We start from the raw sequence: 27907 nt of genomic DNA, 5'->3' as shown, positions 1-27907 counted from the left end.
TCCTCTGTGGTTTTTTTATTTCCGTGCATGGCGTGTGTGGCTGGTCAGTGCTAGATAGAGATATGTGGTTGTCGGGGGGTGGGGTCAAGGCTGTCCAGACGAGGGGGTTGAGGATAGCCCCAAGAGACTCCCTGGACAGTTAGCTCCTTGAAGGTAAAGGCTCTGTCTGTCTCATTCCCAGTTTTATATATACACAGTGTCTGGTACCTGGTAGGCTCTCAGCAAGTACTTGTTGAAGGGAGGAGGGAGGGAGGGAGGGATGGAAGGGAAGAGGAAAGCGAGGGAAGAAAGGAAAGAAGGTTGGGCAGAACAAGTGTGGGAGATGGTGTGGAGTATTTTGAAGGTGCCAATGCAGAGGAGAAGTGGGGTGATGGCACGGGGCTCTGACTAGGATGGTGAGGCCAGGGCTTGAAGGGCCATGCTGGGTGGGAGGAAGGCGACTTTGTTCTCTGGCATGGGAAACCTTGAAGGTGAAGGAAGCATGGGGAAGGGTGGAGGTGGCATTCTAGGCAGGGGGCTTGTTTGGAGATGGCAGATGCAGTAACACCAGAGCATGATGCGTGTGGCCCTCCAATTTGTAGGCGGGAACAGAGAGCTGGGGCAGGGTGCGAGCCAGTCGGTGGAGTCCCACCCTGAGCCTTACGGCTGGGCCGTGTGGTCAGGCTGTACCACCCATTTCTCTCCTGGGAACCTAATAGAGGGGTGGAGATTCGAGCTTTCTCCCAGTGGGCCTCTGAGTGGCTAGTGTGTCCCTCCCTCCTTCCCACCCTTTCTGCAGGCTCCACCATCCTGGCAGAGCGGGGCATCCCATCACTCCCCTGCTCCCCTGCCTCCACACCAACCTCGCCCAGCGCCCTGGGCATCCGCCTCTCTGACCCCTTGCTCAGCACATGCAGCTCTGGACCTCTGGGGAACTCTGCTGGCGGTAAGTAGGCTGGCCCCTCCAGTTCCATGGTGACCATGCCAGACCTCCCACCCTGAGGACCCCATCCCCACCCTCACCCTGGCTGAGGCAGGCATGCAGCCTCTGTATCAGGACTGGGCCCTGGAGGAGCTGGAGATGGGCCCAGTGAACCCTGGTTGAGTGGTGATTTCCGGGGTGTATCCCATCCTGTCCCCCAGCTGGGCAGCTTTCTCCAAAGGACTTCTTTAGCACAAAGAACACCAAAGGGTAAGGAGGGGTCCTCCTCAAATGGTTTTGGGCCCCCTTCCTTCCTCCATCCCTCCCTCCTCCTCTCAATGCCTCATGGACACCCTGGCCCCTGGTCTGGGCACTGAGGGGCCAGAAGTGGGGCTGTCCAGAGTGTATCCTCTCCTCTCTTGCGCCCAGGAAGTTGGGTGGTAGGTTAGACAGGCCGATCCTGATAAATGGAGCAGGAGAGGCCAGAGGGCTCTCTTCATGAACCTGGGACCAGGCTGGGCCATGTCTCCTCCTGACTGGTGTCCCCTTGCCCCCAGGGACGGCCCCCAACTCACCGGTGAGCCTGCCAGAGTCGCCAGTGACTCCAGGCGGGGGCCCGTGGAGCGATGAGTGCACCATTTGCTATGAGCACGCGGTGGACACGGTCATCTACACGTGCGGCCACATGTGCCTCTGCTATGCCTGTGGCCTGCGCCTCAAGAAGGCTCTACACGCCTGCTGCCCCATCTGCCGCCGCCCCATCAAGGACATCATCAAGACCTACCGCAGCTCCTAGCCCGTCGTGGTGCCCTACCCCTCACGCCGACCTCCTCAGACTCCGGCCCAGCTCCACCTGAGGGGCAAGTCAACAGGGGCCCTTCTCTTCTTCCTCATTTTGGAAATTCTTTTCCCTTCTCATTAAACATGGGAAACAGCCCCTAAAGGTTTGGGGAGGAAGGGGTATCAGGCAGGGAGGTGGGGGCAGAAGCAAATCGCCTGCTCTTCCCTGCATGCTGAGGGGCTAAACTGGGGTCTCAGCTTCTCCTGATCCTTCCCCATCCGGGGTAGATTCCCAGGAGGTCCTTCTAGCCCGTGTGGCACCTTTGTGAGAATTAGAAAGTGTGTCCCTTCCTCTGGGCGGATGTGGCCCTGAGCCCAGACATGTGGCTTGGCTAGTGGAGTGTGGACTTGGACTTCAGCCTCCATTTTCTCCCTCAGCCAACTGCCCTTGAGCAGTGCACAACCTGCGCAACAGCAGCCCTAGGCAGGCAGCTCCTGAGCTGCTGCCTTACTCTCTGACCTACACCTACCTTCTCCATCCTTTCTTCCCTGCCCCTTGGGCCTGGAAGCCAGGGGTAAGAAGGCCAGTGGATACCTCTCATCCTGGGCAGGCTGCAGCCTCCATGCCATGTCCGTCTCCCACTCACCCTGGATGGGTGGACAGACAGGTTACAGAAGCCTCCAGGTTCTGGGTCCCTAGACCCCTGGCCTGGTTGAGATGTGGAGGACCCCTTTCTGGTCATAGCCTGTCTGCCCCAGTCATCTTGCTGGATGCTGCTGCCCAGGGGCAGCCCCTCGGTGTGGGCTGGAGAGCAGGGTCTGTCTTCTGTCAGGCTCTCTGAAGAACAGGTTTGCAGCTACCCTCTGTGACCTCTCCTCCCCCATTTCAGTGCTATTCTGGGCCGGGCTGATACTCATAGAGGCTGTAGCGTCCCCAGGAGAGGGCAGGGCCCTGGGTTGGGAGTAGGGGGTTCCCTGGAGTAAGAAAAGGCTTTTTCCGTATTTTAATTTATTTATTTATTGGGTTTGTAGGAGTTATTTGGTGGGGGGGGGGGGAACTGAATTCCCATCCCCCAGACCCCTAGAAATGCTGTCCTGGTGGGCGGGGTGCCTGGTTAGAGGGGTCAGCAGAGGTAGTCATCACTCAAAATCTTCCCCAGACTGCAGCCCAAAAGTCCATAGCCAGCTCTGCTTACCATGAAGTAGAACTCCAAAGGGGCTGAAGTGGGAGGCCTTCTGACAAATTGTATCCATTTTATAGAGAGGGCAGCAGAGCCTCTGCAGCTCCCTGGGACTAGGGGATCACCCCAGAGCCACAAAATGCCCTTCGTCTTGGGCTGGAGCAGGGTTATCATAATTGGCTCATTATACATCATGAGGCCCAGCAGTTCCCTCCTCCATAAGGACATAAAAAGTTCTGGGCAGGCTGAGGGAGGGAAGGCCAGCTGGCCTCATCATTGTAGGGGTAGGGAGCCTGTTCTTAGGCTCTCCGGTCCCAGGAAAGAGGAGAAGGGAAGGGGATGGGTCCCAGCCCCTCTAGGTTCTTAGTCCTGATTCTGGGGTGAGGGAGTGCCCCCGCAGCTGCTCTTAGGTTATAGTCATCTCAGCCCTGCACACCCTGTCCTGATAGGCCATGGCTGGGGCCAGCTCTGAGTCCTGGCCTAGTCTCCCCCGAGCCTCCCAGCCCTCGGCCCCCTCAGATAGTTTTTTACGCCTGTCGGAGACTGCTTTGCCATATGGCTGGCAGAGCGTGGGATTCTGGACCTGGCCACTGACCAGTTGTGTGGCCCTGACCAGGTCGAAGCCTCTCTGAGCCTCAGCTGCCACCTCTGTAAAGTGATTGTTGGGGTCGGGGGGGACTTTCCTTGTGACTCTCGGGGGTTCTCTGGTGGGGGCTGCTATGGGGTGGTGTGGTGGGACAGCACAGGATGCCAGGCGGGCCCTGTCTGTACCTGCCTTGCTGGGAAGCCACAGTTCTACCGTGGGTCTCCCCTCCCCACTGACCCCGTAGACCCCTTCTGTGGGAGTGGGGTGAGGTGGGGCTGGTGGGGCCCCATCCAGTCAGGGGTCCCCTCTCAGGCAAGGAGAGTTCTTACATGCAGGGGCTGTGCAGCCTGAGCGTCAGGGAGAGGAAGCCACCGTCCTGTTGTCTCTGCTAGCCTGGAGGTAGCTGCTGCCTCCTCTGTGAACTTGGGTCACCGTGATTGATTGATTGATTGATTGTGAATAAAGGTGATTTCGTACCAGCCTGAGGGCTGTGCTGTGCAGTCTGGAGGGCTGGGGACGGAGGGCAGGCGGGCTGGTGGGTGTGCAGGAGGGAAGGGGAGGAGGGGAGTCGACAATCAATCAGGAAAGACTCCCTGGAGAGAGCAGGGGAGGGGGAGGTGGCTGGAGCGTGACCTGGGGCTTGGATGGCAGGGGCCAGAATGCCAGGTGAGCCTCACCGTACGCTGAAAGGGAGAAGCTACTGCCCCTCGCTGGCCTCAGGTCCCTGGATCTGTGAGGAGCAGCAGGAGTCCATGACGCTCCTAAGGCCGAGCCGGTCTAAATCTGGTGTGCAACCTTTGTGGAGGGGCAGCGCCACCTAGGGGCTAAAGGATGGCAGGCGCTGTGCTGAGCTCCCCAGAACAGGGCCTGCCTGTCTCTCACCCGAAGCCCAGACCTGGAAGCTCAGCTGCCGCTCCCACTGGCCAGTGCGGAGGCCTATGCCAAATGAGTGGCACAGCTAGGCAGAAAAGGGAGGCCTCGGTCAGGGACCTTCGGAAAAACTTTCTAGATGGGCTGAGTACCTCTGGGTGGCTGTAGAAGCTGGAGTGCTGGATGGGGTCCGGGCACAATGTGGGAGTTGCACTCATTTGGCAGGCTGGGCCTCAGAGGGACATGGGATGCTTGTCTTCCTCTCTCCTGGGAGGATGCTCCAGCTGCCCAGCCTCTGCTTGGCCTTGACCAGCCACGGGCTACTCCCCACACCAGGACTGCCCAGCCCTGCTTACTGGCGTCCAGCAAAAGTAGGGGAGGGTCAGGGACTCTAAGCTGAGGGGCCATGTAGGCCCACTGAATGTGGCTCTTTGGCCCCAAGATCTGTATCTCTATCTCTGAAAGCCTTGGCCACTGCCCAGAAAGCCTCCCAAAGGCGGGGGAGGGGTGAGGGGGCTTGAGCACGCTTCTCACCAGCAACAGTGGGAACAGTGGGAACTTACCCCACCCCTCCAGTGTCCTCAGAGGGCCCGGACCCTGCAGTTCATGTTTCATTTGGGGTGATGTGGCCTTTGCCACTCAGCTGGGTATGTTTTCTTGTGGCAGGGAGAATCAGGAGGTGATTCTGTTCAGTTAAAAAGGCAAAAACTTTATTTAGTTTTCAGGGAAATACAAGATGCATGTAAACATAAACAAAATACAAAACAACCCAAATCTTACAGTCTAGAAGCATGCCAAGACAGAGTATTTTCTGCAGACCAAAGAATCCCGTTAAAATGATAAAGGACACCTGGAAAGTGGCAGGTCAAGGGGCTGGGTCCCTTCCCCAAGGACGCTGCATTTTTGTGATGAGAACAGTTCAAAAAAAAACACCCACTATTAAAAATATTAGAAACATGGAGAGAGTTTAGCACCACCATTGATCCTGGAAATTTTTTAGCACTCAAATTGACAGCACTGGATTCACTGTCCTTTTCTTAAATTTCTCTGCTGAGGGGGAAGAGGGAACAACCTCCTTCAGACCCCACAGATCCCACTAGGAGCTGGGAGGGGTTGAGTGGACACCGTGAGGAGTGCCCCAGAGACATCCAGCAGTTCACATGCAACATGCAGTCCACAAACCCACGCTTCACGAACCTGCCACTAACAGCTGCCTTGTTCAGAAGTCACCTTCATGCAGACCTCCTGTAAACTGGCCCTGAAACCCTTTTGCCATCCTGTGTCCTGAATTTAAAGAAAACCTGTTGCAGAGAACAAGCTGTAGATTCAAGAATGGTGGCTCTGTTTACCGTTTTTTCTCTGAAATGCTTAAGAGCAGTATGCCTTGGTCACAGGCCACTAAACATGATGAGTGCATTGCACTCCCTCTTCTAAGTCACACCACTGAGGCAGGCTCAGCAAACTGAACCGCCACAGGCATCATTAGAGATACTCAAGAATAATTGGTGTCAACAGAAGAGCAAACGAAGTTGTCTTCCTCCCAGATATGCTTGATGGTGTGTGGACCCCAAGGTTCCAGTTTGGGGGTGGTGGGTCCCTACTACATGACCCATTATGGTCACTGGTCTCTGATTCAGGCAATTTGAGAGGCTAGCTCTGGACTGGACAAAGGGAGGTGGGCAAACCCAGCCTGGAACCTGAGAGATGGATGAATGTTCTGGAGCCAGGGCCTCAAACTCAAAGACTGGTTTGTTGCTGGCAACTTCCGCTTTCCACTAAGTAAATCAATGACCATTAAGAACCCGCGGGGGACCCAGCTTGTGGCCCAGCAAGTAGCTGTTTCCTGAGGCCAGCTGCTTCTACAGCCAAATCTTGGGGCTTTCCCAACCTGTTCTGGCTGGACCCTTGGGTGTTGAATCACTAAATTCCCTCCCTACCTGCTCTCTTCTTCCTGAAACACTCAGAATAGACTTCCTCCTCCTTTCTAATAAAGACAAAACTCCAGACTCCAAACCCTCTCTCAACCTTCTCATACTCTTCCCTTTCTGCCTAGCAGACCTCCTCTTCCGGAAGCCTCCTTCTTGGGGAAGGGGCGGTAAGCCCCAGCCACCCCAAACACGCACACTCATCTTGCCGACGTGCCTCTCACTCACCTCCAACGTGCTCGATCCATACTTTTGCTTTAAAACGATAATTCTTCCTTTCTCTCTTGCCTCCTGAGGTCCAGCCCATTAGCTAGGATGGAAATGGGAGCAAAGGAGGGACCTTCATCGTAGGGACCCATTCTCTAAGGCCACTAAGTTCTGGGATGGGAGAGGGGGCTGATTGTCAAGGTCAAGTGCAAACTCAATATTAAAAAGATAGGCTCCGGCAAGGGGGATGGCATGGTAAAACCAACATTATAGGCAGCTTGGGACCAAGGCCCAGGAAGACAGAGTCCTCTACCCAGTCTATATGCACCAGTGTGCCCAACTTCTGGCCTGAAGACCCAGGTGCACAGGACAAAACAGGAGGGATGCTAATATCAGTGGGGCTGTTCTTCCTCAAGTGCAGCTATAGGTCACTGACCCTGTTCTGTCACTGGCTCTGATCACAGAGCTTGAGAACCAGGGCCTGCCCCAACCAGAGATCATGATTTAGACAAAAAGCTCAGTAATGTCAAGGGGGAGCCCTCCACATGATTCCCATGAAGCGTTCAGTCAGGCCTGCAGTCTAGACCAGGGGTGCTGATGTACACGCACCGGTAGGTCCACTGAGCTCGCTGTGAGCAATTTTTCGCCCCGACCAGCCTGATCCACCCTCAGCAACATAAGAACTGAGGGCCAGCTGCTCTCATGACATGGGGATTCCCACAGTGGCGACATGCATGGCAAAGGCTGGGAGTCAGCCTACTAGAGACACTGTGCAGGTGGCAGCCCCAGCTGACCGCCTCGGCACTTCCACACCCAGTGGCGGCACCTTTCCACATCTTCATTTTGGAGCCCGGGACGATGGCCTAGGTTGCTTCTGCTAGATCTGTTAATGCCAGTGTGAAGTTTCCAACTAAATACTTAATAAAATAATTACCAAAAAAAAAAAAAAAAAAAAAAAGACACATTGCACTCTCCAGCCAGAATTACACGTGTGAATAACACATACACTTGCTGCCAGAAGCTGCGAGTCCTTTGGGGCCTGCCCAATGCCAAGGACTTGTTCAATGGAGACAGCTTGCCCAGTATTTTTTTTCCTCTAACCCCATGTTCTTTAGTTCAAGTGGGAAATGACCAACACTCTCACATACGCACTCAAATGCACACACACACACACTTCCTCAACAACACACAGCCCTCAAAAAAAGTGAGGGAATCTTACTTCTTTAGCACTGTGGATGGTTCTCTTTCCAGAGAGCTCTGCATCGGGATTCTTGAAGATTGGACCTATAGACGTATACACTCCAAGGAGAGCCACCCCCACACGGGGGCACGGTCCCACTCTGGGCGCCAGGTTCCTATTTGTACAGAAATTCACCGAACGGGATGGAGCAGCAAGCGTACAGTACTGGAGGTGGAGGGGATGAGCCCGCAAGGATGTCCCTGTCTCCCTGAGGGGCAGAGCTCCCAGGGCTTGGACCCAGAGACTTCCCGTCCTGTCCCCTCTCTACTGGCACCCAGGTAGGAGGCGGCGGCTTGGTACCTGTTGTGGGAAGTTCTGTCTGCAGGGACCTCAGCAGGCTCCTCCGACGCTTCTCCAAGACCTTCTGGGGACTGTCGGGGTGTTGAGCAGAGGCAGGGCTCACGCCTCGCTCGGGCTGAAGTCATTGAGATGAATGGGTGGCCCTGGCTCAGCACCAGGCCCAGCTGCAGGCTTGTGGGAATCGGTGCATCACTGGGGGATGCTGGGCTCAAGGCACCCACATCCCTCCAACAGGGTTTGATTACATCGAGGGTTCCTGCCCATAAACTGAACTTGAGGTTACGTAGTTTTAGAAAGACTCAAACATACATCAAAAGGATCATGGCCCAAACATCAAGAGATTGGGGTGAGACGGCTGCTGAGGGTTATTTGTGGGACAGGTCTTTCTGAGCAGCTGGCTGAAAAACAACGGAAATGAAAACAAGGAGCGGTTCCTGGAGGTCCTTGCTCTGTGCCTAGGGCTGGGGCGCCCCGGGGAGGCCAAGTGCCCCATGCCACTTCCCTGAATCCCTCTCTTCTGGGTGGGCAACACCCAGCAGAAGGGGATGCCCTCTGGGGACCCTGCCATCTTGCCAGGGAAGGGGGAAGGGGAGGAGGGGTAACAAGAAATCAATACCCAGGTCATCTATAGGCTCCACAGCTACGACTCCTACCAGGAGCCCCACCTCCCCTAGTGAGAGACGGGGTTGCTGGCTCTCCCGCCACTGCCCCAACAAGCCCTGGCATCCCTCTTGATAATATTGCACTTTTCCTGTCTCTCAGATTGTTTTCATTTTCGATTGAGAATGCAAAGTATTTGGAGCGGGTAGGGGAAGTGAGTAACCTTAAAGAAATAATATATTAGTTAAATACAAAAACAGGAAAAGTAGGGGTTACTTTTATCTTTTTTTTCCATAAAAACAAAACAAACTACCAAACCAAGGTCTAAACTTAAATAGTTCTACACCTATTCTGCAAATACTAGTAATATGAAAATAATGCTTGACCGAAATTCCCTTGTCTTTTTTCCTTAGATGATAATAGTAACATGCCTTGCTGAGGAAAGCAGTGGATATAAATGCCAGTAAAATATGCTGCTCTAACATCTGAAAGTGATTAAAACGATTCTATATAATGCCTTCGTCAAGATGGAGAATGGAGGAGGAAGAAAGAGGACCCTGTGGGGCTAGGCTGGGGGTGAACGGGGCTGAGGGCTGGCCAGAGGGCCCAGCCACAGCTGGGGCAGATGGCACACCTGCTGTTCAGGCTGCCCCCTCCAGCTCCCTCTTGCCATCCTCGGGGTCCCTTGGCCTAGTGGGAACAGCATGTTGGGGCCAGGGAGCCCAGCCAGGCCCCTGTTACAAAGTGGGAGAGAGATGAAGACATCTTTTTCCCTTGTAATAAAAAAAAAAAGTCTTTAAACTGAAAGAAAAAGCACCAAATGATGCATCTTCGGGCATTATATAAACCTCAATAATGACCTCAGAAGGGCTCATTTTGATTAAAGTTGCAGTATACAGCAATACAACGTCATTTCACATTTTCAATCGCAACTAATGGAAAACTAGGTTTGGACACTGCTGAGATTTTTTTTTTTTTTTTTTAATCTTTTAAAGTCTGATCTGGTTTTCCTCCAGATGGGTCAGAGCCACAGACCCCTCCCTCCTCTACCTGCTGCCAGAAGTACCCTCCAACATCACAAAGCAGCTCAGTAGCTCTAGGGAAAAGCCCTCTTGCCCTGGGCAGGGCTAGGAGTCCAGGGGCACAAGGCCTGGCATCCCCTGGCCATGTCTGAGAGGGACTGGCATGCACCCTTCTTGCTTCAAGTATTAATATTCTCTTTGGGTTTGCAGGGTTTGTGCTGTGCTGTGAGTAAGGGGGTGAATGGTGAGGGGCAAGGGGCGAAGACGGGGCATGGCAATCCCTGTTCACTGCCCAAAGCTACATGCTGTCACCAGGTGGCAGCATTCTCTACTTTTCCTGGATGCCTGAGCAACCCCCAGCCATCCTTAGGGCTGGATGTCACAATGTAAACATGATGACCACACTATAAACTCTAGCGGGGGTGGGGAGGAGTGCAGGGGTGGATGCAATGGGGAGGTCTGCTGTTAACTAGCTATGTGATTTGGGGAAAGCTAATTCCTGTCTTTGGGCTGCAGTAACAGGAGGGTATGGGATGGAGTGACCCTGAAGGTCACTTATAATGACTCTATCACTTAAGAGCACTGGGGATTAAGGAGAGAGGGTCCTTGGGGGGCTGGGAGAACATCTGCCTTGTGGGTGGTGGAGAGTCCCACAAGGCAGTGCAGTGAGGAAGGGCAGGGAAAGGCAGGCTCTGGGGAGCACTGTGGTCCAGTCCGACTGAGATGCTCTGTGCTTGGCAGATGCGTCCTGCACTCCTTCCTGGCCTGGCTGGCGTGTTACTGATTGAACTGGCTCAGTGCAGACATTGAGGAGTGAGGCCGCTGGGGCCTTCCCCCTGGAAGATAGCTACGTGGAAGGTCCTTTAACCCGACAATCACTCTACTTTTAAATTTTATTTTAAATAATCATAAATTACTTTTTTTTTCTTTTAATAAATATGTGCTGCTTAAAAATGAGAAAAGTATATACTGCATCTTTAAGTAATGCACTTTGCTCTCTGGGTTTCTTTCCATTCCACCGTATTAAAGTGCATTAATTAGAAAATAATGAACCACTTCTTTATCATTATTGTTCAAATAAGTCCAAATAATATTAATATGAAGACACTACAACACTACCATTAGTACTGCCATCTAGCAGATAACTCAACATCCTGCTCTATTTAATACTGTCCAGCAGAAGAAAATAATAACTAATTTTAATTTTAAACAAACAAAACAAAAGGAAGCAAAATCTCACCACGGCCCTTGCAACATAGAACGGGAGCAGTTTGCTAGAGCTGCCAGGCATCAGTGTACGGCGAAGGAGGAGGGTGGGGCGGCTGGGGGCTGAGGGCACGAGGCACGGGTCCCCTGCTGTTCTTCAGGCATCATACACTGCCTGGGTGGGGAGTGTGGGCGGAGGGAGGGCCTTTCCTCCTTAGTCCAGGATCTGGCAGCTGAATCGGGGGCTGTGAAGCCTGATCTGTCCACAATCAAAGGCACGTGTGGAAATCCACTCCCAGTGAAGAGTGAGTCCTTGGGGAAGCCAGTTTGGCCTCTGAAGTGTCGACTGAAAGACACCACCCAGAGTTGACGGGGACGTCATTCTCTCCCTTCACTCTTTGCAGGGGCACCGCCCCTCGGAAAGACCAGGCTGGCTCCTGGCCCAGGAATCTTTGTCTCCTCGGGCACCTGCGGCATTGCTTGTAGGCCAGGGGGTGGCTGGTGGTGTCCGCCCAGCAGGTTCCCCTTGGCCCAGGGTGAGGGCGACGGTTGCTTCTCCACAGCCTTCACATAAGGCTTCGGGCCCTGCCCAGGCAGGAGAACGTACGCTGCCCCTCTCCTGAACACCACCCTCCTCCCTGCTGAGGGTTCTGCCCTGCTGAGGTTGCGCAAGAAGCAGGAGAACAGCGTCTCCGCTTTGCCATGGCTGGGACCAGGGCTCCTCCAGCCTGAGATCCCTCTGGCAAACACCGGTACTGTCCACACAGTGGAAACCAAATGAAGCGACTTCGGCTTGTGGAGGGAAGAATGCAAAACACAAACCAAACAACCTCCCCACAAGAGTATGATAGAAAGGCCATCCACTACCCATCCCGTCCCGTGAGGCTGACCGCCCCTGGGTCCCCAAACAACTCCTAAAATAAGACCAAAACCCAAGGCCTGACATAGAAGGCCCAAAGCAATACACCTCTCCCAAAACTTGCAAAGAACTGCCCACCCAGAAATATCCAAAATAAAGTCTGTGCAGACTGTGAAAAGACCGACGGCTCTGCCTGCCCTCTCTGTAAACACTGGGGCTGGTGGTCCTCCACGGGGGTGCCCCAGGCAGGGCAGGCTCTCTTCTCAAGGCCAGCAGCAGTGACGGCTAAGAATGGCAGTCCTTGCTGGCAGCTGGGGAACTGCTTTTTCTTCAACTAACAAGACACAGTGGCCTGGCCCAGGGACAGCCTGAGCTCACAGCAGATGCCTCCAAGCCCCAGAGCCAGTGGTATCTCCTGCCACATTCACCCACGGCAGGCGGCAGCGATTCCTGGGAAACCAGCATAACTCACAAACCTAGATTAGGATTATACAAGGGCTACTTCTGGGGTACAAGATGCCAGCAACGGAAACCAGGCTAGGCAGGGGCAGGGCACAGGAGGCCCGCACAACCACACCTTTTCCAGATTTGCAGCCAAGGCACAAATTGGGGTTTCCTACATGGCCTGTCCCAAATGGTGCCGAGTCCATCAGCAAAGTCCCCAAGGTGCACATGTGAGGCTCAGCTTTCTTGCCTCCGGTCCCAGGCCCAGGACACCCCCACCCCTTCCACTCCCTGCTCAATGTGGGCCCCCACCAGACCCTACCTTCCAGCTGGGGGACAGCCTGGAGGGGAGTATCTTCGAGGTCACACATTCTGCAGGTTTAACGTTGTCCTCCCCACCCCCTCCCATTTTCCCTTTCCCCTTTGTCTTATCTCACAGCTCACCCATACTGAGGCTGGAAGGACTGATGCCCCCCACTACCCCTCATTAGTTCTTTTTCTCCAGGTAGTTGGAGGGCACCCAGCCTTTGAAGGGCTTCACCCCGTCCAGAATCTGGCAGTACCACCAGCCATTGGGGTTCCTCTCCAGGACCTCCATGGACACGCCCTCCTGGAAGCCCGCCGTCTCCTCGTCCCCCTCGTAGTCCGCGATCGAGACGTACACATCTTTGAGGTTGTTGTGGATGAACTGGGACTTCTCAATGGGCTTGGGGCGCACAGGGGACACCGGAATGCCATTGCGCTGAGTGGGCAGCAGAGGAGGGTCCGAGCCCTGGCTGGCGGCCCGTTCAACCAGGCGGCCCTTGGCTTCTGCGGCTGCCGAGCGGGTGGTGCTGAAGGAGGAGTTCCGGCGGACGCCTCGGAGGCCGTCGGTGGCCGTCAGCGACTCATTCCTCCTCAGGGCACAGGACAGGTTGCTGTCCTTGGGCGGTGGGGACACGAACACCGACTGGGGCCTCACGGCCACCTGCCGCACGCCATTCCTCATCTTCACCGCCCCGGCACCCGAGGTCTTGATGAAGCCCCCGGGAGGCTTGGAGGGGATGGGCGGCGTGGCCCTCTTGCTCTGGTTGACAGTGTTGAGCGCTTGGACCCGCTTCTCGATCTTTTCCAGGCTGTCTGACTTGCCCTCGTTCTGCTTGCTCTTGGTGGCCGCTGTGTCCAGCTCTTTGCCAGGGGGGTCGAATTGCTCGTTCTCACCGAGCACCAAATAGTGGGAGGGGGCCCAGCCCTCCAGCTCCCCAAACCTCACGTACCACCAGCCACTTTCCAGCTTCTCAAGCACCTGCACCTCCACGCCTGCCGGGAAGCTGATCTCCGAGTCCTGGACCTTTTGGTAGGCACTACATGTCGTGTAGGAGGTGGCCTGCCCTTCCCACCCCTTCTTGGTGGGACACGGGGGCGTGGCAGCAGGGAGGGTGATGAGGTCGGCCGAGCCTCTCCTGGACCCCTCACTGGGACCCTCGAAGGCCATCTGGGGGGGCAGCTCCGAATCCTCGCTCTTGGAGCCCTTGAGGCCACCCCGGAGCTGGCCAGTGGGCCTCAGCTGGCGCCGTAAAGTGCTGATGTCCATCTTCTCTTGGCTCTGGGACTCTGTGCGGTTCAGGAATGGCTTGGGCCGGACTGATGGCTTGGCCCGGGCACAGGAGGTCAGCCCAGTCTTCAGGTCGGCATCCTTCCTCGCTCCGACCTTGGGAGTGCCGCGGATGCCTGCGTCCGAGGCAGAACGGGGCTTCAGGTCCCCACTGTTCTTGGACAAGGATGAGGAGGAAGAGGAGGAAGAGGAAGAGCAGGTGGTGTTGATGGTGATGGACGAGGAAAAGGAGGCCGAGGAGTGGTTCTTCCCCAATTCCGCCTGGGCGTTCTTCTCTGCCTTGAGCTTCAGGAGCGACGACGATTTGGGGGAGCCCGATTTGGGGGAGTTTTTCCTGGCAAGGGACAGCGGGGAGCCGCCTGGGGAGTCACTGTCCCGGGAGGAGCGCCTGGCCGACAGGGCGTCCTCTGCACACGCCCGGAAGCCCTCGTTCTCATAGATGGTCTCCTCCTCCAGGGCCACGTCCTCTGCAGATCCGCCCACCTTGAAGCGGGCGCGCTGCAGCGAGAAGGCGGGCGAGGGCCTGCGGGGCTGGCCGGGCCGCCTGTCCCCCGAGCCGCCGTCCTCTGCGGGCTCCTCACTCAGCTCTGGCTCTGAGTCGAAGCCAAAGGCAGGGATGTCATACTCGGGCTCCTCGTACTTGAGCCTCAGCGGGGAGTCCTGGCTCTCACCAGCGCCCGCCAGACCCTCCTCGGCCTCCTTGGGCTTGCTGGGTGGTGCCGGTGGGGGCACCTTGGGCCGCGTCAGAGTGCTCGTGCGGCGGCTCAGGTTGGGCTTCTTGCGCTTATCGATGTACGACGCGGGGGCCCAGCCCTCCTTCTCACCGATCTGCACATACCACCAGCCACCCGAGTTCTTGTCGATGACCTGGGGTAAGGGGCAGACAGGCCAGTGAGCTGGGAGGATCGCTGGGGCCCTACCATGTGCCAGGGCGGGAGCTTCACACTTTGGCTCTAGGAGACATTATCTCCATTTCCCAGATGAGTGAACTGAGCCACTGAGTAAGTGGCCCAGGACCCAGCGTAGGAAGTGATGGGCTGGCATTCAAACCCAGGTCTCTATCATCTCCTGGATGGGGGGGGGGCTCCCACTCTCCAAGGCCCCCTCTCCTGCTCTTCCAAGTCTCCTCCAACACCCTGGTCGAGCTGGCCTCCTCTCCAGACCCTCACTTCTCCTCCCACTGAGCTACTACACTTGGAAGATGCACTGTTCCCAGTCCCTACAAAACCCCACTCACCACGGACCCATACGTACAAAAGACTGCCATTCCACCACTTCCATCCTCTCACCCCCATACTGCTAGGCCCTCCCTTGGTGACCCTGGAAAGGGTCTCTCAGGGCAGAAGAGAATAGGAGGGTGCAGGTGAGTGGAACCTGGAGGTAAGGCTGAGGCCGGACCTCCCTGGTTTCCCCATTGCTCATGGTCATTTCACTACATGTGGAATCCCACTGAAATCCTACCAGCTGAGGAGATTTCTTTGAGTTGAATGGCTTCCTGGGGGAAGGCTAGGGCCTCTCAGTCATTTCCCTGTTAGTATAAACTCGTTCAAGGAGCTTCTTTCTTAACTGCTATTTGAGACTGGAGAGAGCCCAGGAGTGTGGTTGCTGGCTGTACTGAGGTCCGTTTGGATCGGGGAGTACAAATGGAAGAGGCAGTTGTCCTTCCATGTGCGCAGGTTCTGCATCCCTGGATATGGAGGGCCAACTGCACTACGATTTTATATAAGGGCCTTGAGCATCCCAGGATTTGGGTGTCCATTGGGGGTCATGGAACCAATCCCCCACGGATCCCGAGGAACAACTGTAATTTTGAATTGTGGAACACTGCTGGAGGAAGAGGTCCCAGGGAGGGGAAGGGAAGCTTGAAAGCACCGGCACTGGTGGAAGAGGGGCAAGGAAGGAAGGGAGGATAGAGACCACCAAAGGCAAGGTCTGCCTGAGGCCAGCCCTCTGCAGCCCCCGCCCTGCCTTGGGTGCTATATTCCATCCTTCACTCTGCCCACTCCATACTCAAAATGCATGTGTGGGTAGATCCTAAGTATGTCAGTTCTCTTACATTATGAGCTTCATAGGCTCTTCTGGAAGCATAATCACCACTGAGAGAATGATTTCTCTTAGAAATTTAGTTCTAAGTTCCAGGCATGTGGTTTAAAATGTTCACATTGGGGATATCACCTCTTCAATGGGCAGAGACTGCCCAATTACTCTTCTGATGGTTTTACAGGTATTAATTGGACTTAACTCCATTACTACACAGAGCCACTCAAGAGAAAGATCTGAGTCACAGATCTTCTCTGGCCCTGGAATGCCATGTTCAGCGCTGGCCACAAAGTGGGGTTTCATAAATGCTAGAAGACCGGCTGGGAGGGAGCAGGAGAGGGTCTACTACCCATTTGCAGAGAGAAATCATCAAAACCTGGGGGAGAAGTGACTGCATCAAATGTCAGAGGTGCCTGTGGTGTGGACATGGCCAGAATTGGGGTCCTCAGTGCCTTACTCCGGCTGCCTGGACCACATTCTCCCAACAGCAGCACTTCCTAATATGGGTCTTGTGGAACCCTGGCCCCCAGGAGCTCCTGGGAGAGGAATCTAGGTGATACTGCCTATTCCAGTCCCCTCTTAGAGCCACACAGTGACACCCCCATATCTAGGCTCTGAGAAGTTCTGCAATTAAAACAACAAAGCTGGTTGGGTTTTGTTTAACTCACTGTCCTCCAAACTCATTCAACCCCAGAGGCCCCTTGCTTCAAAGTGCCCCCATCACAAGCTCCTATAATATGCTTTGGGAAACGCTGCTGTGACGGGAGCTGGGTGGAGACATGAGCTGTGGGTTCTAGTCCTGGCTGTGGCACCTACTGGCTTTAGGCAAATTCTAATCCCTGTGGGTCCTGTTTCTGCACCTTTCCTGCCCGCCCCTCAGGAATGTCGCCAGCAAGACATAAATGGGAAACACGGGAGGTATCTGACCATCACGAATTATAACCCTTAGCCCCATGGCCCAAGGCTCACCTCTGCCTTCTGTCCGCCTCGAAAACTGATCCCATCAGAAATGCACGACTGGAATTCGGCAATGGTGTAGTACTCCACCTCAACAGAAGGGGGCTCTGGCGGCTTAGGCAGCTGGAACCCCTGAGGCAGAGAAGGACTCAGTCAGCAAGACCCACCTGATCAGAACCATAACTGAGGTGAGTGTGGCAGTTACACCAGGTGGAGAGCAGCTGACTTGAGGATGTATCAATCACCTGAGTCTCAGGGTGTCTCACCAAGAGACCACTCTCCTGACCAGGCTCTCTAAGAATACCCAGGATTCGCTTGAGACTTGTCTGAGCTATGAAAATGATCATCTAAGTAAATTTCCACCCTTACATATTTGGAATCCAGTTTTCAGAAGCCTCAACAGCTAGGTCCCAAAATGAAAGTCAAAAAGCAGAGAAATTGTTGTAACAAAGCCCGTGCACACTGCCCCCCGGGAGAGGAGAGCCATGTCCTTGAGTCTCAGGTGAAGGGCCACCGGGGTGACACCTGACTGCAGAGGTGGGGTGGGTGTAAGGGGTGTGGGGTTGGTCAGAAAACCCCTTGGTCGGTCATCATGATGATGCCAAATGGTTAGGCAAGCACGGAATAAACTCAGGATCCTTTGCTCTGGGGTTGGGTAGAACACGCTGGGCAGCAAATGCTTCCTAGATGCTGGCACGTCGATAACTAAGGCTGACATGCAAGGAAATTTAGAATATGGCCACAGCCCATGAGTTGTGAGCCTCATTCATTCACTTGGCAAATGTTTGTTGTGTGTCTACTGGGTGCCAGACTCTGGTCCAAGGCACCAGGCATCCAAGAGTGAACCAAAGGGACAAGACAACCCCCTTGCCCTCGTGGAGAGGACATTCCAGCTTCAGCCAGTCTCTACTCCAGCCAACATGGCCTTGGTGCCTCCCCATCACTCCCAGTATGGCCTGGTATCAAACAAAGGAGTTAAAATAAAACAATCTTATAAAAAAGGTACATGTGTTTGGGAGGCTAGAGGGGGGAAGCAGCTACAGTGTAGCAGGAAGACCTCAAAAGATCTCTGCCTGCAGGTGGACGCATGTGGGCTCCAATCCCAGCTCAGCAATTCACCAGTTGTGTGGCCCTGGGCAAGGCCCTTGCCCTCTCTGAGCCTCAGTTCCCTCATCTGTAAAATGGAACTAATAACAGGGTCATGAGATAATGAACATAGCTTCTGGTCCAGCCAACGGCACAGGAAAAGCTCTATAAACATAAGCTGAAGCCGAACGCTCTTCCTGAAACGCCATCCTATTCCTCTTAACCTGCCTCGTCCTTCAAGGCTCAGCATGTTCGAATCCTGCCACTCACAGCTGAGCTGCCTCAGGTCAGAGTGAGTGAAGGGTGGGGGGAGGCTGGTTTTGAGGGACCAGGTCAACTTTCCCTGCCCTGGTGGCTGGCTCTGCAGCAGTGCATGCGCACAGATGTGGCCCAGGTCCCAGCCCTGCCTGGACCCCTGCGGCCAGGTGGGAGTCGGACGGACCTAGCTGGAAGGAGCAGCTCTGTCCTAGCAAGCCCTGCTTTTGGCAGGTGTGGAAAGAATTACCCCATTCTTGCCAAAATCAAGTCTGCCTGAAAATAATCAGCTGGGGCTGAGAGAGATGGGAGGGAGGGGAGAACTCGTTCAGTTGTGTAAAATGGGAGGGGAAACAAGATAGAAACTCCACTGGGGCTGATGGCCAGGGCCAGGACGGTCCCATCTCCAGGGGCCAAATCTTCAAAAATCCTGTTTACGGAAGGCCAACTCTTCCAGTGACTGCTGCTGTCCGCCCCCCTGGGGCGGATGTCACTGACCACAGTAAATCTCGCTGCTAAGCCCAGATGTGACTTCAGAATCCTTGTCCACACACAGTGCACAAAGAGCTGACAGAGGAGGTGGAAAGTCGACGGCCAGCCCTCCGCGTACACCATCTCATCCCATACTTACAACAGCCCTAGGAGATGGCTGGCACTGTCCCCCTCTTATAAATAAGGAAACTGAGGCCTGTGGAGGGTAAGCAACCTGGCCAGGGGCTCGCTGTTTCTCAGTGTCAGAAATGGAGTATGCATCCATGCTTGGCAGGCCTGAAGCCCCATTCTTTCCACTGCATCCCACTGCCCCAGATGACAGTTCTTGGTTCTAGGGCTCTCCGTCTGCCACCTCTCACCCAAAGCCCCAGCACCCTGAGTGCACATCCACCTCCGTGGCGGTCTGGATGCCAGGAAACCCCACCTACAGGCGCCACAGACCCCAGCAGCATTGAGCCTCTTTGAGCTTCAGCATAAACCAGTCCCTGCCATTTACCACCCTCCTCCCCAGAGAGGATGCTCACTGGTCTGCCCTGTGCCCGCCCAGGTTCTGGCATCCACTGGGCACTCCCGGGCAAGGAAGGCAAAGCTGAAAGTCTTCCAGGCTCACCTGGACAGCAGCCCTATTTCCCGCCCCTGGCAATGCCCGGCTGGACACTCTCGCCAGCCAGTCTAAATGTTTATGTCTGCCAGTGCCGTGGCTGGGATGGATTTATTTAGCTTTGGAGTGCAGTGTGTTTTCGATTAAAAACTGTCCAGCTAGGCCCCAGGAAGGCTGGGTTCCCCAGGCTTCCCTCCCTGCCTCCAGCCCCACAAAGCTGGAAGCTCCAGCATGGCCCTGGGGAAGCTCTGGACCAACAGACTCTGCACTGAGACAGCCAATTACTGGGAGCTGCTACAGTGCACCCAGGAAAGGGAATGAGAGAGAGAAAAAACTGAGCACACATACCAAGCTGGACTCTCTGCGAGGTGGAGGCCTTGTCCTGAGGTTCGGGGAGCCTAGAAGAAGAAACAGGGCTTCAGAAATCGCAGCCAGACACAGTGCCTTCCCTGCCTTCCCTGGGTGTGACCTCCTGATGCTGGGAAGTTCCTGCTCTTCTCCCGCATTTATGACGAACCCATGCTCTCGGTCACCACAGGCACGATAGCTGGGCTTCTTCAGTGGAAGTGAGAGATCTTTAAGCTTCCTTAGCTGTGTTTCAAGGGGATCCGTGAACCCCCTAAAATGATGTGCACATTTCAAAATGTACAGACATAGGGGCTTTTTTCAGGGGAAAGGGTAGATAGCTTTATCAGATTTCCAAAGTTAGGAGAAGAGACCATGTCTATTTTTTGCTCACTACCAAATCCTTGGAAGCTGGCACAGTGCTAGGCAAGAGGAAGTACCCCCAGAACAGCTCCCGACTGACTGCTCAGAAGGCTTCAGGCATAAAGCTAATGTAACCAAGCTCAGAACTAAACTAAAAAACAGCTTTCCTCCAGATTTTAAGAATGGCTGGACACAAACAGAAGCTGGTCTCATAATACAGAACAGTTTAACCCTCAACCACAGGCATCCTTGCCCCAGAGATGCTAGAGATTTGGAGGGGCCAGCAGCTGGGTTTCTCCTGTACGAAAGGAGGAGATTCCGGAAGAATGCTGCTTAAAAGTGCTTGTGGAGGGAGGTACAATCACCCTTCCAAGTGTCTTAGACTTCCGGTAACTGGAAGAAGAAGGGGTAAGGCTCAGCAAGATGATCTTCTATCGGCTGTCACTCATAGAGCAGCCTTGCATCGAGGGACGCATTTCACAGCCCAGGTGACTCATCTGCAGAGTGACCATTCATGGTTCCCCACTAGAGGAGGAGGGGACGCTACCAGCTTATATATGCATGCAGTTTATCTTCGGTGGAGGAGTTGGAAGGAATTGCCTTGTCCATGCTTGTGATTAGCATTAAGACAAGCTGGCAAAGCGAGCCTGGGGTCAGGGGTCAGCCTACATCTCAGGAAGAGAATAATACGGGGATCATGCACACCCCCACCCCCACCCCAGGCTTTCCTTTCACCTCACGCCCCTTCTCTAAAGAGCTGTGTGGCAAGGACCCGGGGATCAGCGAGGCTCTTACTGATCTGGGCCCTCTGAGGGGCAATCCTGGCCACGGCTGGGGAGCCCTGGGCCAGCTTGGAGACGGTCCTCTCGGGGACACCCAGGGCGCTGCCGTTGGAAGCGTTGCAGAGGATGGGCAGGCTGATCTCCTTCTTGGTGATGGGGGCCTCTGGGCCCTCGCCTTCAGCTGGGGTGGTCTCCTTGTCCCCGGACGCCTTTTTGTTCAGCAGGTTGCTGATCTCCATGATGTTCCCGATGATCTCCACCGGGCCTGCCAGATTCTTCTTCCGTGCTGGCAGGTCATCCTTGGCTTTCTTCAGGTAGGATGCTGGTGCCCAGCCCTCTTTGCCCAGGTATCTGCAGGGAGGAGTGGGACATGGCATCATGAGAGCACCCTGTCCAGGCCCCAGGCTCCATCAGGCCTTGCCCAGGTGAGCTTTCTCTGCTGCACTCTGTAAGACACTTGGCAAAGCCACTACTCTGGAGAGAACTGGAACGAGGGCCAGTGGAAAGACATCGGGAACACCACTTCTTCCTCTCTGTCTCCCAGCTCTTTGCCTGATCCCTCTTGTTGTGGGCCCTCATTGTTTGCAACATCAGGCAAACATGGGACATTGAGATGAGAAGATTCCTCAGATGTGGGGTTGCCTAAAAGGTAGACTTTGCAATGGCCTACTACCTCACCACAGCAGAGGGCAATTCTAGAGATAAGAAATGAGAAGGTGTATAGAGTTAAATGCCCAGTCAGAAAGGGAAGTATGATCAGAGAGGTGAAGAGGCAGCATAGGTGAGAGTTAGGAAACCCGAGTTCTGGTCCATGGTACTTCGGACAAGTCCCTACCCTGGAGCTCAATTTTTTCTCTTCTGCAAAATGCTGGGATAGAGTAGCTGCAAACATTTATCCAGAAGGATAGACATATTGAGAGCGACTAGGAAGACGTGTATAAAGAGTGAGTGACCAAGTGGGAAAAGTACTGGCACCACTGCAGGAGGAGCAGACAGATCAAGTTCACAGAACAAGTCCACAGACAGACCAACGCTAAAGGTGGCGTTTCAACGTAGTGGGGTAAGGATGGATTGATTATTCAATGAGTGATTGGGGGATGACTGATGATCCAGTTAGGAAAAACAAGTGAGACTCTGGCCTTACAACCGTATAGCAAACTTAAAAGTGCAAGTCGTGAATATTTGCTTAATCTTGGGGGCTGAGAAAATCTTTCTAAGTGGAACTCTGAAAGCAGAAACCATAAATGAAAAGATTAAATAAAGCACGTGACTGGATAAAATTAAAGGCTTTGGTATGGCAAAACAAAAACAAAATGAAACAAAACAAAACGAAACAAAACCAAAAACCCATAAACAGAGCAAAAGGCAATTGACAGGGCCGACTTAATTTTAGGGGATTTGCTGACTTCTGAAAACAAGTTTTTCCCTTTTTCCCTCATGGTGTTGAGCTTCTACCCAAACCCACTGAGAACTTACTTCCTGGTCCAGCAATTCCTGGCCAATGCCCTGCAGTCTGGGGTGCAATGTCCCCGCCTGCTCCCTGGCACACATCTGGCTCTCTGGAATGGCTCCTCCATGCCAGATGTCTGATAATCCCCGGCCCCCCTGCCTCCCTGATCTGACCTTGTTCTTGGGGACTCATTAGGTAGGAGGAAAGGAAATGTGAAAGTTCAAGTTTCTAACGTGTTTGAGCTTTGCTGGAAAGTTCAGGTAGGAGGCGGCTTCTTATGTTCACGTCACATGAATGAGCAGGCAGGCTGACCCAAGCTCACCCGTCTATCCCTGTTTTGGGGCTTGGAAGGCAGACATCAGTGAACAAATGGATGGCAGTCAGGGAGCTGGCAGACAGAGCACAGAATTTCAGGGGTGGATGGAAGCAACTAGTAAAGATACCTAATCTTACATATATCAACAACCAAGGCTCAGAAAAGCAAAGCAAGTAGCAGAGGGTCACACAGCTAGCTTTTGGCAGCATCTGGCCCAGAACTTGGTGCCCTTCATCTTGGAAGAAAGATGATGAACCTGTCAGCCACTGGGAGCACCTGTGCGGAGACGGGGAGCGAGGTCTCCTGGGAGTGATGGTCAGGAATGCTCATTGTCCTGAGGGCTCCCATTCTAGACCTTGATGTGCTCCTTCGGTGTTACATGGATAAAATTAGATTCCAGACAGGGAGATGCAAGTGAATCAGGAGAGGCTGTGTGTGTTTGGGTCCAACTCTGCTCACATCTGCTTTCCAGCTCTGGAGCACGGAATGACTCCAGAGGGAAGCAAACTGGAAAAGGAGGATGGGGAGAGAGGAAGGGCGTGTATGTGTGTGTGTGTGTGTGTGTGTGTATGTGTGTGTGTGTGTGTGTGTGTGTGTGTGTGTGTGTGTGTGTTTGGTGGGGGTGGTGGTTGGAGAAGAAAGACGGGAAGTAAGGATCAACACAGAGCCTGGGATGCTGGGAAATGGCATATTTAAGGGGGTGTCTGGCAGCCTTCTTAAGGTGGAACCTTTTCAGCAGGGTTTTCTCGGTTGCAGCTCCCACTGGCTGAATGGCCAGGCCATGGGGACAAGAGCTGACTAGATGAACCACCTCAGAGTGATTTTATTGGTCATTTTAGAAAACTAAAACACCCAGCAGCCTTGTAGAAAACCTCTGGGTGAGTGGTTTAGGTTAGCAGCCTGCCAGAATGTTCACTGGCCTTCCCACGCAGACTCGTGGTGGCTGGATTGTGGGCTTGGCTCTAGTTTCCATTGTTTAGAGAACGTCAAAGTCTAGGGGCAGAGGATTTGGGCAAACATGTCCAGGCACACAGTCCTGTCCCACCTATCGGGACAGAAAGGGACACCTCAGCCCGCTGACTGGTGCGCACAGGGCCGGGGGCAGGGGCGACTATGTTCTGGCAGGTCACACTAAGGTTCAATCCCATGTGGCCAACGACCTTCATCCTACCCGTCAGCACAGACCAATCTGAACACCACGCGGCGTGCTGTGTTCTGAGCAACTGTCTTGTGAGTGCCCCTGCCGCCTCGGCCATCTGTGCCCTCTGTGGGGGACAGCTCAGAACACGCATCCTATCCACAGTGGGTCTGGGGTTCCCAGGTGTGGTGGGCTGGAGAGGCGGTCCCCAGAGCCCATGACAGGGACTCTCTCTGTCATCCGGGTTACAGGCAGAGAAGAGAAACTGGGTAAAATCATCACAGCGGAGCTACTTCTAAAGGACCCAGGAACATTTCCTGGGAACAAGCCCCTCCTTGCGGGGGGTGCTAGCTGGCCTGGGAGCCCCAGGGCAGAGGGGCCTGGGGGGCAGGACTTGGTAGGGGAGAGGTGAGTGAAACCCACAGGGTTTAGTTCGCTTCCAGGAGCGTCAGGAAGCTCCCCACTCCCCTACTCACACCCCCGAATGGGTTTCTCAGCTGGGAAGTGTGATCAGGCCCAAGGAGAGGGAAGGGCAGAGCAAGAGGCCTCTGAACTAGGCCTGGGCTCAGGCCTCACTTCCGCCCCAGCTCTCTCGACCACGGGAGCCAGCCCTGCGGAGAGGAACAGCCCGGCCCGAGCCTGCATCTGTGGGCAGCAGGGGCTGCCTGCTGGGACCCCGGCAAGGCCCGTGGACGCCAGCACTGCAGGCGGCCTGAGCTGCACAGCACGCCAAGCAGCCCAAGCCGGACACAGAAAACCAAACTCAGACGCGCCGGACCCTCTTGGCGGATGCATGGGAAGGGGCTGCACCACTGCCTGTGCCCCGCTGGCTGTGGCTCAGGCCCTGCTTTATGTGTCCCGGGAGGGTTTGTGCAAGATGAGCACTCTCTGTTACGGCCATTCAGCCTCGTGGTGCTAAAGCAGTCAAGCCAGGCCGTGGGTGCAAAGCTGCCGTCAGGATTTACCTGCCAGCTGGTGCCCTCAGCCACTCTGCTGCCCAGGGCCAGCCTGGGGGCCAGGGTGGCAGAGAGGCACCTTGCTCCTCCGCTGGGGCTCTTACCTGATGTACCACCAGCCCTCCAGATTCTTCCGGATCACCTCCACGGTGACGCCCTTCTCAAAGCCAATCTCGTCCTTGCTTTGGCTGGTGTAAGGCTGCACAGTGACATACTTCTCCTCTGTGGGTGGTGGGTGAAGCAAGAAAGCACAACGATTTGAGGACAGAGTACAGGTCCTCTGTCCTGCCTCCTTCTCCCCCTGGCCTGGCCTCACTTAGTTGGTGGCCAAGGTGTACTGCATCAGCCTCTGGCTTTTCCAGGAAAGGGAAGAGAAGGGATCAGGCCTCACAGCTGTGCCCTGCATGTGCCAAAGCTGGCCAGGGCCCCAGGTGGCCTTGCAAGCCCCAGGCAGCATAGAGCTGGCTCTCCCAGCCTCCCAGTCCCATAACTGCAGCCAGGCTGCTGGGGCCTGGAGTCCTCAGGGTCCCAGAAACTCCCTGGGCTGAGGGCAGGGCCACGAGGAACCTGGCCCTCCTGGGGCCTGAGTCAGGGAGTCTGAGAACAAACCCAGGTGTCCCCTCAATGTCTGGAGGCCTCAAGACAAGCCCTCTCCTTCCTGAACATGCCATGCGTCCATCTATGCCCCAGACCTGCTCTCCCAGCCTGTCTCCCACCTCAAACCCTTAAACTTCTCCTCTGTCCAACCTTCTGACAGCTCCAGGGACACCTCAGCCTCCACTGACCATTCATCTGATCACCTGATCACATAATTTCCCCGAGAGGATGCTATGGGCAGGGTTATGTGCCCTGTTAAGGGTCCAGGGGCCAAACGAGTGCGGCACAGTCAGGCAGGAGCCCTGAGGGGGCTGAGTTGACCACACAGCTCGGTGAAGCCCCTCTGGGAGCTGCCTACTCTGGTCTCATGGTAGGACTGCACACCCTATTCTGTGCTCCCCAGGCACCGTGGGGAGCTGAGCAGGAGCGTGGGGGCAAGTGTTGGGGGGGGGGTGCTGGGCAGTTTGTGTCTTCCTGGATCCCTTGGGCCTCTCTCCTGGCAGGGACCCTGTACCTCCACAGGAGTCCCTGCTCAGGCCTCCTGTCTGCTGGGGACCGGCAGACGCACAGCTGGCCAGCCACAGACACCCTGCCTCCTGGGGGGAGAGTCTCCCCAGAGGAACGGCTTGGGAAGGAACACCCAACCCCACCCATCCCCTCAGAGGAGGACGAGCGGCAGAGATTGGCACACACTCTGGGAGGGTCACCCCGAAACTGTGCTGTCCTCTCCGACCTGGATTCTCCCTGGGGGCTGAGACAGTGCCTGGCACACAGTAGGCGCTGCAAAGGGACTATGGAGTACATCGATGAGGACAAAGGTGTGTTGAGCCGGGGCACCGAGTGGGAGACTCTCTGAGCTCAAAATAGCAGGATGCTGGCACAGAACAGCTGGCTCTGAGACAGGCGCTCCCCACCCCCTCAGCTGGACCCTGCCAGGCAGCCTGCCTGAGCCCCTGGCAGTAGTGGGGGAGAGGGCAGCTGCCACCCTAACCCCCTGCTCAGGAGGGCCATCTGTTCATTCTTCCCTAGATTATCAGGGCCCTGTCTGCGGCCCTGTGCCGGGCGGAGATAGCAGCTCCCTGTGGGATGGAGGCAGCTGCCCTGCCAGGCCGCAAGGACAGAGCTGGCAGGCCGCTGGCCGAATCTGAAAGGCTGCCAAAGGGCAAAAGGTAGGTGATGCCCCACGGGAGCCTCCACAGTTCAGCACGCTCTTCTCAAATGCAAGCCTTTCTCAGCGTCAACTCGCTCCTGGAAGCTTTCAGATTCCAATCCAGCCATGCTGGGGAGAGCCGCCAAGACCGCCTGAGAACCTGGCCCTGCCAGATTCTGACTCGGGCCTTTGAGAAGGTCCGCGTTTTATAGTCCAGCCCCCTGCGCTCCCGCCTGTTCCTGGGCTCGCTCCATTTTCCAGCGGGACACCGTAAATCCTGGCCCGGGCAGTGGCCGGAGCGGCAGCACCAGGCCCCAGGGACCCAGGGTCCTGAGGCTCGGGTGAGCCGAGGTCTGGGCTCCACATTTTGCCTTTGCTCAGTTGGGCTATTTTTAAAAGCCTGTGGTTCGTGCAGGAAGCCATCATTAAAGTTTCCCTAGGCAAAGTTACTTTTGCAGAGAAAAATTACAGCCTTTCCCTTGGGCAGATCAGAGGAGCCCTTCTCTGCCTCACGGCAGAGGCCAGGGCCTAGACTGCATCATGGGGGCCAGGCCCCAGAACCAGCCTCCCCAGTCCCCAGTGTGCGTGCTGAGGACAGAGCCCCGAGGGCCATGTAAGCGTCCTGCTTTCTCCTGCCCCTCCTGGTGGGCAGAACCAGAGACGTCCGTTTTACTCAGGAAAGCTGAGTTGCTCCTGCACAAAGCCCTCTTCATGGTGGCCCTGGGACTGATGTGAACACAGATGTCTGGGAGTTTACGCTCCCAGGAAGAGACCTGGCTGGCTTGGAGGCTCGTCCTACCCTGGCACTGTAGGTTCCAGGAGGTGAGAATTCAGAGCCCTGGTCCCAGGCAGGGCAACTCTTCCAATTGGTCTGTTTGGGGGCTCGGTTTTCTGCCACGTTTGGCTTGGATGATGAAGGTGTGGGTTACCTCTGTGTGGCCGCGTGCCCTGTGGGTCTCAGCTCCCTCCTCACAGGTTTCCCTGGGGGAAAGCAGAGGCAGTCCCTCCACTGAAGAGGGGCCACAAACCCCACCTTAGGGGGCCAGACAGGAGGATGGCGAGACTGATGGAAATGACCTTGGTGGGGGGGAGGGGGCTGAGTCATTTGCGTTGCTTGGGGTCTCTAGAAGAGATGCCGCTTAGGAATCAAGTTGAGGGAAGGGGCCTGGGAGCTCTGGGGGGCACCTCTGGGCTTCTGGGAGGTGCTGACACCATGGTCACTCCGATATGCCCTCGAAGGATGGTTGCCACCTCACCCCAGGGAGGGCTGGCCAGGCTGCCCACGGGGTGGGTAGGTGGCTGGGGGGAGGTGGACGGGCCTGTTCTGGTTTTGGAAGCAGGGGCTGGAGAGCCCTGCAGTTTCCAAACCACAGACGCCTCCTCTTTCCAAACACTTTCCTCTCCGTCAGCAGTCTCCCTGGCTCCCCTCCCAGTCCCTACAACTTACCCAACCCCGATGCAAGAGGCCTTTTGATTCCAAAGGCCTGGTTGGCTCTGGGACTGGGGGAGTGGAGGCCCCGGGGAAGCACTGCTTTTCTCTTGTCTAGTTATATAGGACCCACTGCCTGTTCCCCCCTCGTCAGCTCGGCTGTTTGCAGCGAAGTTTCTCCCAGCCAACTTCCTGCAAGTTTTTCTTGGCTGCCTGATTTAACTTAGCCCTAATT

General features: G+C 55.2%; 2 protein-coding genes across 15 annotated transcripts in view; one reads left to right on the top strand and one right to left on the bottom strand.

Moving 5' to 3' along the window:
* Positions 1-3929, top strand: part of NEURL1 (neuralized E3 ubiquitin protein ligase 1) — a 110610-nt gene extending 106681 nt beyond the window's left edge. For all 5 annotated transcript variants that reach the window (XM_059900012.1, XM_059900008.1, XM_059900009.1 and 2 more), the window contains 2 exons: positions 779-925; positions 1459-3929. In XM_059900012.1, the coding sequence (XP_059755995.1) occupies positions 779-925; positions 1459-1697 (386 nt within the window). In that variant the 3' untranslated portion in view covers positions 1698-3929. The remainder of the gene's footprint in view (positions 1-778; positions 926-1458) is intronic.
* Positions 1-27907, bottom strand: part of SH3PXD2A (SH3 and PX domains 2A) — a 246745-nt gene that overhangs the window by 3798 nt on the left and 215040 nt on the right. For 2 of the 10 annotated variants that reach the window (XM_059900005.1, XM_059900006.1), the window contains 5 exons: positions 24601-24718; positions 20650-20987; positions 19495-19544; positions 16725-16844; positions 5020-14582 (listed from right to left, as the gene is read on the bottom strand). In XM_059900005.1, coding sequence (XP_059755988.1) covers positions 12609-14582; positions 16725-16844; positions 19495-19544; positions 20650-20987; positions 24601-24718 — 2600 coding nt within the window. In that variant the 3' untranslated portion in view covers positions 5020-12608. The other 8 variants (XR_009497979.1, XR_009497980.1, XR_009497978.1 and 5 more) reach the window with 8 other exon arrangements.

This window comes from Balaenoptera ricei, chromosome 16 (genome assembly GCF_028023285.1).
Source record: "Balaenoptera ricei isolate mBalRic1 chromosome 16, mBalRic1.hap2, whole genome shotgun sequence".
Classification (NCBI taxonomy): Eukaryota; Metazoa; Chordata; class Mammalia; order Artiodactyla; family Balaenopteridae; genus Balaenoptera; species Balaenoptera ricei.
Note: the sequence above shows the minus strand (reverse complement) of the source record. Positions and strands in the feature narration are given on the sequence as shown.